Source organism: Hydra vulgaris, chromosome 03 (genome assembly GCF_038396675.1).
Source record: "Hydra vulgaris chromosome 03, alternate assembly HydraT2T_AEP".
Lineage (NCBI taxonomy): Eukaryota > Metazoa > Cnidaria > Hydrozoa > Anthoathecata > Hydridae > Hydra > Hydra vulgaris.
In genome coordinates, this window is record NC_088922.1 from 17234651 (window position 1) to 17250812 (window position 16162).

Consider the following 16162-nt stretch of genomic DNA (forward strand, 5'->3'; position numbering starts at 1 on the left):
CATTATCGTTCATTATCGTGAGTTTTTTTAATGTCATTGTTTATTTTTGTATGCTCTAGTTATTGTTTCAAAAGTTTGCGTGCATTTTTGAGTTTTTAAATTAATACAATTTTAAATTTTTAACTTGAAGCACAGTATTTTCATGAAAGTCCTTTTAAAATCAAACAATTTAAAAACTAATTTTTTATTATTTTAATTGTACATATTAAAATTTTACATTTGAATTAAAACTTATATTATCAATATTGTATATAAATGTATACCAAAAACGACAATTCATGATGTATCATGAATAATCAACGTCGCTCCCATCATAAATAGTTTCTTCAGACTTGGATTTGTTTAAAGGAACATTAGAATTGTAAGATTTCAAATCACCATATTTTTCTTGAAACTCTTTTTCGGTAATTAACTCAATGCTTCTGTTGTAGAAATCCTTTTGAGACAAGGTCTCGTCCTCTTGATTGATTTCGGTTTGACCTTTTTTATGGGTTTTCAGCTCAGGAATTGTGTACTTATTAAATCCACCAAACCTATTATCTTCATTATATCCACCGTACGTAATACCTTTATTATAAGTTTTTATAAAGTTTTAAAGTCTTTTATTTCATCAGAATGATCAAGGATAACCTTGGGTTTTTACTTAATATTTTACATATTAATTTTGGAAATACATTTAATGTTTTATAAACATTATTTTTATTTATAAAGTTAGAGTAAATTTTTTTTAAAAACATTAAAATAATAAGTTCGTTAATGATTCGTTTTTAAAAACGAAAAGAAATTTAATTTCTTCCTTTCTCATGTAAACAAATAAAAAAAAATTATTAATAATCTTAATTACCTGATAAAGTTGTATAAAATGATTGTTGTGACCCTAAAAGCAAATTTTTTTTAAATTTAAAAATAAAGTTTATTAAGATTTCTAAATATTTATTATTATGCTTTTGTTTTCATGTTTTAACTTTTTATTTCTAATAATAAAAAAAAAACATTTTTTTAAATATTTTTTCATTAATTTATAGAACTTTATATGATATTATATTCTTAAAAGAATTTTCATATGGAAATTTTTCTTACTTTGATGCCGAGTTGCTAATAATTCACTCATTGTTGGTCGAAGATTATCTTGATTCTCAATGTTATAAGTATTTTTGTTGACATTTTCTAAAATATAAAAGTAACGATTGTAACATGTATAATTTATAATTAACTAATTTAAAAAATTATATTTATAACAAAACCCATAAGTGAATTTCTCATCATAAGATATTATACCTAAACCATCAAACTTTCTGTTGACAATTTAGTTAGGCGATACGATGATGTGAAAAATTATTAAACCTATGTGAAGTATGATATTTAGTGAGGCGATACGATGATGTGAAAAATTATTAAACCTATGTGAAGTATGATATTTAGTGAGGCGATACGATGATGTGAAAAATTATTAAACCTATGTGAAGTATGATATTTAGTGAGGCGATACGATGATGTGAAAAATTATTAAACCTATGTGAAGTATGATATTTAGTGAGGCGATACGATGATGTGAACAAAGTGATGCAGTAATGTGAATAAGTAAAAAGATTTACTCAAACATAAGATTAAATAATTTATATTCAAACATAAGTTTTTACTCAAACATAAAATTAAAAAAAAATTAAAATGATTTATCCTACATTGTTTTAAAAGCCCCTTTCCCCACCCAGATCTACTCTTCTAACAACTCCAACTAAAAAGATAAAAAAAAAACCTAAATCCTCAGTTTTTTTAGAAGTAATAATTCCCCAATGAAAAGCAGTTTTGAATATTTGTTCAGGAGACAATTTGTTTAAGTTTTCAATCATATGTATCTCATTTTCACGACTTGATGGAAAAATCTTTTTTGCGACTTCTTGTATAACCTTTCTATATGATAAAAAAAATGAAACAATTAATGCTTAATCAAGATTTTCTTACGTTTATAGAAACAAAAAATTTAATAGTAAAAAAATTACTGCCGAATCTCATTTTTTCTCTGTTGCATTTGAGGTGGTGTTTGTTCTTCTATTTTTTTAAGAAGAATTCTTTTTTCGTTGGCGTCTTTTACTTGGTCATCCACAATGTCAAAAACCTTCCTCATGGATTCTTCATCTCGATCATCTTTTATTATAAAAAGATCTTGCGAAATACCATTGGGTTCTTTAAAAAAAAGGCATTACAATAAAGTCTAATAAAATGAGGGTATCAACAAACGATATTGATAACTTAATTTAATAACTATTTGCATATCAGTTGTTTTTTTTTAATTATACTTGAATCGATTCTTCAACTTGCATTTATTTATATTTATAAAGCTTTCTATTTTTTAAAGTTTATCGCTTCTTATTTTCTCTAAAATAATGAAAAGTTAACTCTTTAAAAAGTTAACTTAAACTTAACTTTAAGAGTTAACTTTAAAAGTTAACTCGTTACAAAGTTAACTCGTTAGAAAGTTAACTCTTTAAAAAGATAACTCTTTAGAAAGTTAACTCTTTAAAATTTAACTATTTAAAAAGTTAGCTCTTTAAAAAGTTAATTCTTCAAAAAGTTAACTCTTTAAAAAGTTAACTCTTTAAAAAGTTAACTCTTCAAAAAGTTAACTCTTTAAAGTAATTTTCTTGAAAACAAATGGTAACACAGTCGAAATTTTAGAATATTATAACTGTATTGAAAATTTACCCTGAACTTGGTTGATTAATAATTCTTTCATCGCCGGTGCTAAAATAAAAAAGAATGAAACTGTATATATACACACATACACACAGACACACATATATATAAATATATATATATATATATATATATATATATATATATATATATATATATATATATATATATATATATATATATATATATATATATATATATATATAGATAGATAGATAGATAGATAGATAGATAGATACAACTTATAACTTTAAATTGTATGTTTTACAGAGTTTTATATCTGCTACTATACACAGCGGGTAAAAAAGCCGTCCCTATAATGTAGAATAAGGCGCTCTGTCCCCTGTCCCTAAGACGTATCAACTATCTTTTATTTCATTGAGAATAAAAGTTTTTTTTTAGTAAAATAAAAATTGTTTGGTTAAAACAATAATAGTTTACCTAAATTGGTAGTTTTTGAAGAAGTAATAATTCCCCAATCAAGGGCAGTTCTAAAAATTTCTTCTGGTGGCAATCTAAATAAATTATCTGCCATTTGAAAGGCATTTCGAGGACTTGTTGGAAACATTTTATTTGCAACTTCTTGTACAACATTTCTAAATGATGAAAAAACTAATAATTTTAAAAACAATCATACTGGATTAAGACTTTCTAATGTGAATAAGTATGTCTTAATAAAAAAAGTTAATGAAAAATTTTTTAAAGTTACTTTCGGATCTCAACTTTTCTTTGCTTCAACTGAGGCGGTGTTTGTTCTTCTATTTTTTTCAGAAGATTTTTTTTTTCGTCAACATCGTTAACTTGATCATCCACAATGTCAAACACTTTCTTCATGGACTCTTCATCTCGATCATCTTTTATTATAAGAAGATCTTGGAAAACAAAAGGGGTTTCTAAAGAAAGAAAACAATAATGAAAATATTTACGAAATGAAATAGGAACAACAAGTTAATTAATATCTTAATGATAGAGCTACAAGTTTAACTCTGCTTCATAAATATGCATATTATCATGCGTATCGTGATGCTTACCTTTTTTTAGTGCCAGCCGTATTTGAATTAAAAAAGTTATACAGGTTATTAACTTTTTAGCAAATATATGATAATTGTTTTAACGTGCAATTTTTGATATCATGTAACGTATGCAGTCAAAGAATCTGAGTAACATTAAAAAAAAAAACGAGTTAGATGTATGAATGAATATGTTGAAGATGAGAGAAACAACGAGTTAGATGTATGAATGAGTTGTAAAAATAATAATCTATTTTTCCGTGAAGAGATCTTAGTAATTTTTTTTTTGCCATTTTGGGTGGTGACAATTAAACGTATAATTGTGTATAGTTCAAACTTAGAACGATAGACTTGAGTGCGCACCATCAAATAGTTTTTCTTTATAAATTTTAAATCGAATGTTATAAATACTTATTATGCTAGTATAATAAGGATTTATTACATTCAGTTTAAAATTTATAAAGAAAAACTTTTTTTGCTTGTATACTTGCAATAAAAACCTAGAGATAGATTATTCTTCTGGAAAGCCGGTAAAATAAAGCATTTTTATTTTTCTCACTTGCAAAAATTTTTTGATCTTTACTTGAGTACTCTCAAAATGTTGATTTTGTTACATAGGCTCTTTGACCGGGGATCCATACAGTTTTAAATATACAGCTACCACATTTTATAAATTTAAATATTGAATCATTTTTTTTTAAATACAGATTTTTTATAAACTTACAATTACCTGTCAGGATTGCTTGTTTTTGGTTCAAAGTTTGATCAGTAGTTTCCGTAAATTGCTGAATTTGATTGTCATTAGGTCTTCCCTCATCATAGATTGATTTTTTTTCGTTATTAAAGGTTACTCCTTTGTTCTCATCATTTCGCCTCTATCCGTAAATAACAAAGATTGGTAAAAAATAAAGAAAAAGTTATTATTAATTTCTTCTTTATTGTATTGAAGTTACGCCCCCTATGATCAATGGATATTTGGCATTTTAATTCTTTCCATACCGCAAATCCATATCATATATTACATAAAGTAAAATGTACAAGAAATTATTTACAGATACGTGTAAAGCAAAACTGGATTCTATCTATTATAAGCTAAAATTTATAATCAAAAATGCAACACTAACTAGATAATTTTGTTAAAGAAGATCTCAAAAATTTACAATTTAAAGATATAGTTATACTTTATAATTATAAAATGAAGTTTACCTTATAATCGATAGGCATACTTGATACATAATAAAAAACAATAAAAACGCACTGTATTCTTAAGAATATCATTTTCGAAATAATTTATTCTATAAAATAATTTAAATCTGGAATACAAATCTGACGTCATATTAAAATAATCTATTATGTAAATTATATTTGTTCGATTATTTTGAGGTTTTGGATACTGTTTCAACCCAAGATAAACTAAATGTAAAATAAGCGCTTCTGAAAAAAAAATCACATTTAATCGTAAAATCCATCACTTAACAAACTTTTCATACTGTTTACTCAATACCGTTTATAGTTTATGTTGAGATTTTTATATCAGTTAAATTAACTAATAACTAATTATTAATAAAATTAACAAATAGAAATAAAAAATAACAAATAAACTAATTAAATTATGCATTTGATTTCATTGAAACTATTTTCAATGAAAATAATTCTAAACTATGCTTAGTGGTTCGTTTGGTATTTTTATCCCATAGTCTGTATTGTATCTTACAAACGATAGAATTAAGGTCACGATAAATGTGTATAAAATTTGTAAAATATGACTTTTTAAAAGTTTAATAAAAGTTAATTGGTTGTTCAGATAAAACCGTATTCTTATCTCTCCGTTAAGCTTAACGTAAGAGCGTAAGTCAAAAATTTCTTTTTAACAACATTAATAAAAAAGTTCTTTAGAAATTTTTTTAACGTAATTTTTATTTTAGTGCTAGTTTTATTAGTTAAACATAAATAAAGGTTTTTTTCATTTCTTTACAGAAATTTTGTTTTGAAGTTTCAGACAAAAGCTACGTTAAGCCAGAAGGAAGTAAATACGGCTGTAGGTTGTATCTTACAGCAATACAATATGATTTTATCAGAACAACCAATAAGTGTTAATGACAAAAATATAATTGAAGTATGGAAAAGTTGTTTTAATTATAACAGCTACTTAACTGGAACACTTGCACTTATTTTTGAAAAAAATGAATAATGGCTATATTTTGCATTTTTCTAGTAAAACGTCTTATTTTCTACGCTTTGACAGGTATTGAATAAGTTATGCCTCAAATAACGCATGTGCATCATTGATTTAAATCTTTTCGCATTTTTTTTCGGTGATCTAATTTTGTGTTCACACTATGTTGATTGCGTTGGGTAAACTATACTGCTATAAATTATACGGTTTTCTCGTGTTTAATGCGATGGGACTTAAAATGCAAATAACAATATAAAGTTACTTTGTAAGTTGCTGCAATCATAATACTGCAGTGATATAACAAAATAGTACATAGTACAATCATAATAATATTTTTTTTTCGGTAATCTAGTTTTGAGTTCACACTTTATTGATTGCGCTGGGTAAACTATACTGCTATAGGTTATACGGTCTTTTGTGTTTGAGTCGATGGGATTTAAAATGCAAATAACAATATAAACTTATCTTATAAGTTGTTGCAAGCATGATATTGCAGTGATATAACAAAATAGTCCAAAATTTCGATAATTGGAACTATAAAGTTGTCCCTTAATCAGTAATAAAATCAAAGAGTTGTAGAAATAGTTCAAGCGCAAATCAAAAATACTTAGTAACAACCATAAACTTTAAAAATAAAATTATGTAAAATAAACTTTATAAACTTAATGAACATCATAACAGTTAAAACTTTTATACAATTTTTTGTTTGTTGAATTTCAATTTGCCAGGGTAATATTAATCCTATTATAAGTTTGATATGAACTTCTTAAACTTTCATTGTATAGATAAAAACTATTTTTATTCAATTTTTGTTGATTTTACCGGGTTTTTTAAAACAAATAAACCGTTCTGATTAAGGAATCAAAGTGTTGTTTAGGAAACCAGTTGCCTTGATTGGAACAAAATGTTTTTCAAAACCTTTGCAAAAACAAATTTATTTCCAATAACATACAAACCAATTAAGTCAAACTATGGTTTAAAGTATAGTTTTATGGTTTATTTTAAAAGTATTGTTTTAATCAAGTCATATATGTTTTCATATTTAAGCCATCTTTGGTTAATAAATATTTATTCCTTAAGAGTTCCAGTTAAGGCAACTCTCCCCTAATAATGATAGCATTGGTGCTCCGTAATAAGTTTGTCAACAACGTTTTAGAGCACTTAAATAACTAAATAAATAAAAATAAAGCCAACCAAGTTAAGTACATTGTCAGTAATTAACCTTCTATGTTTAATTTTTTCGCATAAAGATTTTTTTTAATTTTTTGGAGATCATAAAACAAAGGTGCAATATACCAATACCAATTCCAAAATTGTTTACATAACTGTGCATTGCAAAATATTATTTTACAGAACGTGTTTTGCATCCCTAGCAACACTTATTAATAACTCTATTTTAAATTTTGAATAATTTTTGTATGACGTCAAATAATCTCAGATATTTATTTGTACCTTTTTAATAATCTATCACAATTTTTATTAAACAAAATGCGCTTCTTGGCAAAAATGCTGTTTTTTGTATTTCTCAGCCGATTTTTTAAAGAAAAATCTTGCTTGCCGATTAACCATGAGGTATTTTTAATTTTGTATTGTAATATTTTAATAAACGTATAATTTCAATATCAACATTTTCCTTCTGGAGACGTAAAAATGCACAAAGTTTGTTTTAAAAAGCACAAAATTGTTACGCCATGTAACAAACTTTGAAGAGAGAATATCGAAAGAAGGTAATCTAATTTTTCATCTAGCTTTTTGAAGCTAGTAAAAAAGAATAAGAAGAACTACTTATAAAGTAAAAATCGTTTTTTTTTTTTATTTCTTTACAATTGTCGATCATTGTTAAAATTTGTAGAGAAATAATAAAAATAATTACTGCATAGAAAAAAAAAATAAAGATAATAATTTTAAAAAATTACAAAAAAAAGGAAGAATAAAAACATGTTATCCAAATAAAAATCAAAAGAGTTTTGTCGTCAGAAACTGAAATTAACCGAACAATTTTGTAAAGGAATCTCCTTCCATTTCAATTTGGTTGATAATGGGTTGAGGCATTTTTGTTTTTAGTCAATTTTTTTTAAGAAAGTTAAACCCATTTTGAGAAAAAATGGTTTAACTTTCTTAAAAAATTTTCTTTAACTTTCTTAAAAAATTTTTTAAGAAAGTTAAAACCATTACTTAAAATAAACTCATTACTTTTGAATCTGTTAGATATTTCTAAATTCTTTGTTCATTAATTTAAAGAGTTTACCAATACCAAAAAGTGCTTAACCTTCGCAGTTATCATCTTTAGGTACTATATACTTATTTGGTTACCTTGTAAAAAATAAAGTCCCAATGATTATTATATCATTGATGAATTGATTTGACAGTATATATATATATATATATATATATATATATATATATATATATATATATATATATATATATATATATATATATATATATATATATATATATATATATATATATATATATATATTACTGTAATTATTAATATTATAGTTATTATTATTTATATTACTGTTTTATTAAACTCTGTAAAAATTTTTACAAAGTAAAAATACATAAAAAGTAGTTTAAAATACCAAGAGAGAATAAAATGATCACTTAGGAATGTTTTCTAAAGTGTATTTTTAAAAATTGTTCGCTGATGCTTTGCATTCCAACATAAAACTACCTGTACTAGAATTTGTTGAGCATCTTCCGGAATTATTTTTTCTGAAATTCTAATTTTAACTCTCTAATATTAACTCTTAAATTTTAACCTGAATTAAGTTTATAATATTTAGTTAATGGATTTTACATAATTCCTTTATGTCATCTAAAAAATCTCAGTTTGATATGAAATATTGCATATTTAAAATATAATTATATAATATTTATGCCATGTGTACAATATATTATATTGTATACATGACATATATGTTATAAATTATACTTATTTTTCACAATAAGAAAATGAATCTATATACCGTTTACCTTCAAATTACATTAGCAATCCCATAAACTTAGCAAATTGGCTTTTAACAATATTGTTGCGGGAAAAGCATCATAAATTTCATTTATTAATAATTTTCATTGTTGTTCTTAATTATTATAAAATGACTAAAGATCTTTGCTGATCAAACAAAAAGTAATTCAAAAATTTTGTATGCATCAAACAAACGTCAATAAAATTAACTTATAGAATCATCATCAAATGTCTAACGAAAATAGATTTATTTGCTTTTTTTATTATTTTTTTTTCAAGAGAATGCATTTTAAACAAAAAAAAAATTTATTAAAAAATGAGTTTTTGTTATCCGTAAGTTACAAAGATTGAACTCCTCTATGTCCCTTCTATATCATGCACAATCCAAGTATCCGCGTAGCATAATGCTTTTGCCTAAAAACAAAGTATCCGTGGTTCAAACCCCACCTCTCGGCAAGTTTTGCAACATCGGTATAAAAAAGAGGCATGAACTTCCTATTAAATGCTCATCCGCGGTTCTCGAATAAGACCGTAAGGGCTTCTTGGAGCACCTAAATAAAATAAAGTTAAAAAAGGGGCACCCTGTCGAGTTATTTTTTCTTGATTGTAATTACCCTCCCCCTCCTTTTCCCTTTAAGTTTTAGGTAGATTAATTTATTTTTAAAAATATGTTCAAATCTTTTGTGCAATAGCGATTAGATATTGATATCAGAATACGTTATATGTCTTACAATACTTATACGTTATATGTGTTACAATACGTTATATGTTTTACAAGCTCTTATCTAATTTATAAGATTGAACATTGTTTTTTGTCTTTTTTTCAAAAAAAATTCTGTTGTAAAAGATTAAACTAAATTTTTTGTATTTTTGCTCCGTATTATTGTATTCATCTGTTAAATTAGAAAGTGTGTTTTTTGAATGGTATATAATTGCGTTGACGTTTGCATCTTTTGACTAACTTGTCTTGTTTCAACACCTCATTCGGATACACCCACGTGTTGGACAACCTCGTGTTTGACTTTGCTTAGCCTTTTATTAACATTTACAATGTTTAAAAGTCGCTATTTTTAAAATTAATCTTTAGAGGTGATATTAAGATATAACTCAAAAAGAAGTATAAAAATGAAGCGTAAATTTGATTGAGGGATATTTTCAATACAATGTATAATATTATATTGTAAAGTTATTTGAAAATCTTTTTGAACATTGCTTAATTTTTAATACGAATATCATTTAACTGAATAATTTTATAATGATACTTTCAACTTGTTGATTTCTTTTTATAATTTTCATTCAAAGAATAAAAGTCTTCGAATTCAACCAGTATTTCGCTTTGCTGACGATTTTAAAAAAACATCAGCAAGCAAGAAAAACTCACCAGTAAAAATGGATGATATAAACAAAATGTTGTTTGAGTACGAAAAAACTCTGGACCCACATCACGCATTTCAGAGAGGTATTTGGACATTTTAAAATTTTTTTTAGCTTTGTTACCAAATTTCATAGTGACTATTAGTGAATTATTCTTATATTAACTATAATATAAACTTTAAATAATAAATTTTAGTGAAGCATCATCTCAATAATTATATTTTAGCCGTAGAGAAAAAATGATCTGTAGTATGTATGTACATATATATATATATATATATATATATATATATATATATATATATATATATATATATATATATATATATATATATATATATATATATATATATATATATATATATATATATATATATATATATATATATATATATATATATATATATATATATATATATATATATATATATATATATATATATATATATATATATATATATATATATATATATATATATATATATATATATATATCTGAAATTAGCAAAAGTAATTCCTATTTTTAAGACAGGGGAGACCCGACCAATATAACAAATTACAGACCTATTTCTTCCAGTTTTTTCAAAAATATTAGAAAGAATAATGTATAACAGAGTGTACACATTACTAATTACCAATAAACTCCTTTATGAAAATCAGTTCGGTTTAAAAAAAAACAACTCAACTGAACATGCTATTCTTCAATTAACACGTTTTATTAACGAATCTTTTTAAAATCAAAAATTTACACTAGGTGTTTTCATTGATTTGTCAAAAGTTTTTGACACGGTCGATCATAATATTTTGCTTAAAAAACTTGAATGTTATGGTGTAGTAGGTAAAACTCTAAGTTGGTTCAAAAGTTATCCTTCCAACCGAAAGCAATTTGTTTTTAACTAAGATTTTCAACCTCAAACATTAATGAACATAACATATGGTGTCACAAGGATCCATACTTCGACCTCTTCTTTTCATTATATGTGTAAATGATCTTAACAAAGCATCCTATTTAAAGACTATAATTTTTACAGACGACACAAACTTGTTTCAGTCACATGAAAATATAAGCATTCTTTTTGATAATATGAACAGAGAATTTAAAAAAAATTCATTTTGATTCAAAAAAAATAGACTATCTTTAAATATTGAAAAAACAAAATGGATACTTTTCCATCCAAACTATAAAAAACAGATACTGCCTGTAAATATGCCAGATCTTTTTATAGACAATGTCATCCTAAAAGGAGAAAAAGTGAAAAAATTTTTAGAAGTTTTTATTAAAGAAAATCTGTCTTGGAAATCACACATCAATAATATTTCTAATAAAGTTGCAAAAAACATTGGAATTCTATACAAGTCTAGAGGTATTTTAAACAAAAAGCAATTAACACAATTATATTACTCTTTCATTCACTGTCATATCAATTATGCAAATATTATATAGGGAAGTACACATAAAACTAAACATAAATTTCTTTATCGGCATCAGAAACACGCAGCTCGCATAATAATTTTTAAAAAACGTTTTTCGAACTCTAAACCGCTTTTTAAAGAAATGGATGCCTTAAATGTTTATCAACTAAATGTATTTAATGTTTTGTGTTTTAAGTACAAATGTAAAGAACTTATGCCCCTCGATGTTTTTGTAAACCATTACAAAATAAAACACCAAAACAAATATAACCTACGTAATAATAGCATTTTAGAAAAACCTTTTTGCAATAATAAACAAGCTCAATTTTGCATAATTAAGTATAAAAATTTGTTAAAGTTGTAATTTAGACAATACAGAGTATCGATCTAAAAGAAGCTTAGGCTTTGAAACTTCTTATGAAACTCTGGATGATAAGAAACCAATGACAAAGGATTTTACAACAATGGAATCTTTAAATCATAATAATCAAGGTAAGTTTTAAAAAATAAATTAAAAAATTTATCTTTGATTTGTAAGTGTGCAGGGGTAGGAAAAAGGATTTACAAATATGTAAACCGCCTTTAAAAGGAAGACGTTTATTAAAGTAGACAAGTACAAAAAATACATTTATTTTATTTGTTATAAACAATAACAAACTGAATAAGAACTTCATTATAACAATTGTAACAATAACTATAATAAAAGCTATGGTTGTAATTAGATAACACCACAAGTATTACTACAACGGGTTTTCAAATTTTAAAATCTTTACCCAAATTAAGCAAAACACACATTGCGCAATTTCTAATTTAAATATTTCTAATATCTGAATATAATTATTCGAATACTTCATAGAGTTTTTTTTTTTCTGTATCTAAATATTGTAAAACAATTAAAAAAAGTAGCTGGGGAAAAATAAATACATATTCTATATTATTGTCATGCCCGAAGCGTTTCTGTAAAAATTATATATCTTTTACGTTATAAACTTAAAACTAGTTAACAATTTTTATATTTTACTTTAGAGTTTTGGCGCCCAGCGTTTAAAATTCCAACAGAAGGTGAAAAAACTAATAATAATAACAAACCTATATGGAGTGAAACAAAAGTTCTTCCGACAATGGAATCATTTAATCGTAATAATCAAAGTATATAATTTATGTTATCTATCGAAGTAGGTAATATACATTAGATTATCTTTCGAGGATGCCAAAAGCGTTTTTATGAGTTGCAAATCATAAAAACGCTTTATGATTAATAATAATAATATATGTTTATGATTAATAATAGTAATAATGATAATAATATATATATATATATTTATATATATATTATTACTATTATTATTATTGTTATTGTTGTTACTATTATTGTTATTATTATTATTGTTTAGAGTTTTGGCGCCCAGCGTTTATGACACCAACAGACGATGAAAAACCTATGAATGATAACAAACCTATACGGAGTGAAACAAATATTTTTCCGACAATAGAACCATTAAATCGTGATAATCAAAGTAGGTATTATTCAAATATTTTTTGAGGGTGTCAAAAGTATTTCTATGGTTCACAGAGATGGCTTAAAACATAAAGGGAAGCTCTTTATAGATAAACAACTCCAAAAGAAAAATTAATTTTTAAACACGCGTTTTTGTAAAATGCACAATACTTTGAGTTTACATCAATTTTTGCCTTGTTATAATTAAGACCCAGTTCAAATCCTATTACTAATATACTATTTTCATATATTTATATAACTATTATTGTTTAGGATTTTGGCGTCCTGTTTTTATGGCTCCAACAGACGGTGAAAAAACTATTAATAATAACAAACCTGTGTGGAGTGAAACAAAAGTTCTTCCAAAAATGGAATCATTAAATAGCGGTAATCAAAATAGGTGCTATACAATTATCTTTTAAAAATGTGAAAAGTGATGCGAGGATTTCCAAAATTGGCTTTCAAAGCCTTGCTTCTTCTTCTTCTTTTTCTTCTTCTTCTTCGAGGCAAACAACTTCAAAAAAACAATTTTTACACATCAATATTTGATTTAAGTTATAACTGAAGTTTATAATTATTACTCGTACATTATTTTTATATACTTGCATTACAACTTATCTTTAGATTTATGGAATCCCTCGTATATGACGTCAGACTATAATAAAAATACCGTTACTTATATTAAGCCTAAGTTAAGTGAAACTTCTTATGAAACTCAAGGTATTAATCAAGGTAAGTATTATTAAATTATCTTTGAACAATGCAAAATATATTGCTATTGTTTCTAGGGGCAAATAAAAAAAATTTTATTCGCATAAGTTTAACAAAACTTGTGTAGGTAAAAAAACTGGCAAAAAAAATTAAAACAAGACATTGTCTATCTTAAATTTAACAACTTAAACAGAGACAAAGTTGCGAAAAAAAAACATATACAAGTAGATTTCGGTCGAACAAGATTCTGTTTTTTTATGACTTTTTTTTTTCCTTTTTGAATCACCGGTTCCGTTTTTTATTAGTTCACTTTTATGCAGATTTTCGCTCCTGTAAGTTTTTGCAACTAATTCACAGGTTTGTAGTTACGTCTCTGTTCGCACCTGTCTGTTTTCAGTTTAAAAAAACTCACTGTTTGCCATCTATTCTAAAAAAAAATTCAATAGACTAATTTTTTATCTTCGGAATTGTTTTACATATTTACCTTCCCAAGATCGAATAACAACATCAATCAAGATGCTACTCTTTCAATTGAGAAGGGAACTATCGAGACGGTTACTCATAATTTATTTGATTACATGAGTTGCCTCCTCAACTAACCACAGCTAAATAGTTTTAAAATTAAACCCTATGTAAAAAGCTTTTGAGCGGAGAAATAAGTTGTGCCTAGTACTAGTTAGTCACTGATAACGGACTGGTTAGGGACCTGCTTTATCAACACTTCGTAAGCAAGTGTGATTTTATATGTAAACTTAGTTTTGCTGTAGTTTTTACTATGATTTCACTTTGTGCTATAACTTTTTTATTAACTTCTTTATTTCACATTAAATATAATTTTAGAAAATGACGCTTACTTTCCTCACAACAAATACAAAAACAATAAATTTATTTATGGCGATGTTTTTGGAAAAAATATGCAGCCTACATCGGATGTCAATAAGTTACCTATCGAACTTAACAGCAAAAGTAAAAAAGTAACTGATGACAAATACACCCCAAGCGGAGATTTTAATGTACCAAGCGGACAATATACTCAAATAAGAGAAAAACGGTCCACCAAGTTTGCTAAAAAAAGTAAAATAAACAAGCGTCACAAAGTTATTTAAAAAACAACGAGAACGAAAATTTTTTCTCTCTTTTTTTTTACTTTTGATTTCCAAAAAGGTTATTTTTATTTGTATATATTTCTGTAAAATATTTTAGTTTGTAAATATTTAAGTAAAATGTTTATTAGTAAATTTTTCTAAATATGTTTTGTTTATTCGAGGTTTAAATAATTGAAATAAAAAATTGGGGGAAAAAGAGTTCCGTTAAGCGATTATATTTAGAAATGAATCTAAAAATTAAATCTTATTTCCCTTTACGTTTAACCTACAGTTAAACGCAAAGGAAAAAAAATTTAGATTTTGAAAGCCTTAGTTTAAAAAATCACAGTCATAAGTTATACGCAATATTGGGCGACTTAATCTCTACAAGGTTTAATAAAATCAAGCAAGAGAAAGTAAGCTTAACCCTATTTACCCCATATTAAAAAATTGTCTATAAAATTTAAACAAGATCATATTATGGCTTACTCATGGCGTACTTTATAACACGCTTATTCACCATGCACCATTGAATAACAACTTTTTTAAATGGATGATAAACGTGTTACAGTACTTTGCAATGTCACGTGCTACACATAATTATCTCGGAGAAGACTAACATTACAACATTAACAAGACTAACATCAAAAGTATGATCATGAGGATATTTATCTTCAAAAGAATTTTCTAAACTTAATAGACATTGAGCATAAAAACTGCTTTCTTCTGTTAGACGAAAATTATCTTAAAACTATCTTGCAGTACCATTGGGAAAGAATTTTTGGAAATCCAGTTAATAACCCAAATTTTTTTGAGCAATACTTTTTTAAGTTTTATGATGATTATTTTGTTTGGTGGACCCCAAGCACAGGAAATATAACATTTAATTTAAGATTTGTCATTTAATTTAAGATTTGTCATAGATTTGACAAATTGATTTTAAAAAACAAACTCTAAGTTAATGTAAATTTCTGAAAGTTATCACAAAAAAGCGCATTGTTAAGATACACATCTAAAAAAGCTTATGAACTTTTAATTAAATAATTTTCATTACCACTACATAATGAATGAAATAATAAAAGGTGCAGTTTATGTTGCTGTTAAAAACTGTCAAAAAACTTGTCGAGTAAAGTTCAATACATGAACATATAATGCTAATTGTAGATTAATTTTATTTTAGAAACATTTGTAGAGGGGCTTGTGTTAGTACAGATAACAGTGCTTTAC

General features: G+C 25.3%; 2 protein-coding genes across 2 annotated transcripts; one reads left to right on the forward strand and one right to left on the reverse strand.

The window, feature by feature from the left end:
- Window positions 1-168: 168 nt before the first annotated feature.
- Window positions 169-5031, reverse strand: LOC124809000 (uncharacterized). The gene is made up of 10 exons (XM_065792503.1): window positions 4911-5031; window positions 4435-4579; window positions 3404-3587; window positions 3136-3290; window positions 2704-2742; window positions 2001-2184; window positions 1757-1911; window positions 1081-1167; window positions 845-877; window positions 169-567 (listed from the first exon to the last, which is right to left on the reverse strand). Exons 1-10 carry the CDS (start codon window positions 4980-4982, stop codon window positions 287-289), a joined length of 1335 nt encoding a protein of 444 aa, XP_065648575.1. The 5' UTR covers window positions 4983-5031; the 3' UTR covers window positions 169-286.
- A 2247-nt stretch (window positions 5032-7278) lies between these two features.
- LOC136077985 (uncharacterized) lies at window positions 7279-15098 on the forward strand. Its single transcript, XM_065792504.1, has 8 exons — window positions 7279-7452; window positions 10157-10313; window positions 12011-12133; window positions 12668-12790; window positions 13036-13158; window positions 13413-13526; window positions 13764-13871; window positions 14691-15098. Exons 1-8 carry the CDS (start codon window positions 7369-7371, stop codon window positions 14954-14956), a joined length of 1098 nt encoding a protein of 365 aa, XP_065648576.1. The 5' UTR covers window positions 7279-7368; the 3' UTR covers window positions 14957-15098.
- The last annotated feature ends 1064 nt before the right edge of the window (window positions 15099-16162 follow it).

Excerpts from the sequence above, each read along its gene's own strand:
- LOC136077985 (XM_065792504.1), top strand. The coding sequence starts at position 7,369 with ATGCGCTTCTTGGCAAAAATGCTGTTTTTTGTATTTCTCAGCCGATTT. Across the intron at positions 10,314-12,010 it reads ACATCACGCATTTCAGAGAG|ACAATACAGAGTATCGATCT; the intron begins GTATTTGGACAT and ends GTTGTAATTTAG. Across the intron at positions 13,527-13,763 it reads AATGGAATCATTAAATAGCG|ATTTATGGAATCCCTCGTAT; the intron begins GTAATCAAAATA and ends ACTTATCTTTAG.
- LOC124809000 (XM_065792503.1), bottom strand. The coding sequence starts at position 4,982 with ATGATATTCTTAAGAATACAGTGCGTTTTTATTGTTTTTTATTATGTA. Across the intron at positions 2,185-2,703 it reads ATTAATCAACCAAGTTCAGG|AACCCAATGGTATTTCGCAA; the intron begins GTAAATTTTCAA and ends TTTTTTTTAAAG. Across the intron at positions 1,912-2,000 it reads AGAAAAAATGAGATTCGGCA|AAAGGTTATACAAGAAGTCG; the intron begins GTAATTTTTTTA and ends TTTATCATATAG.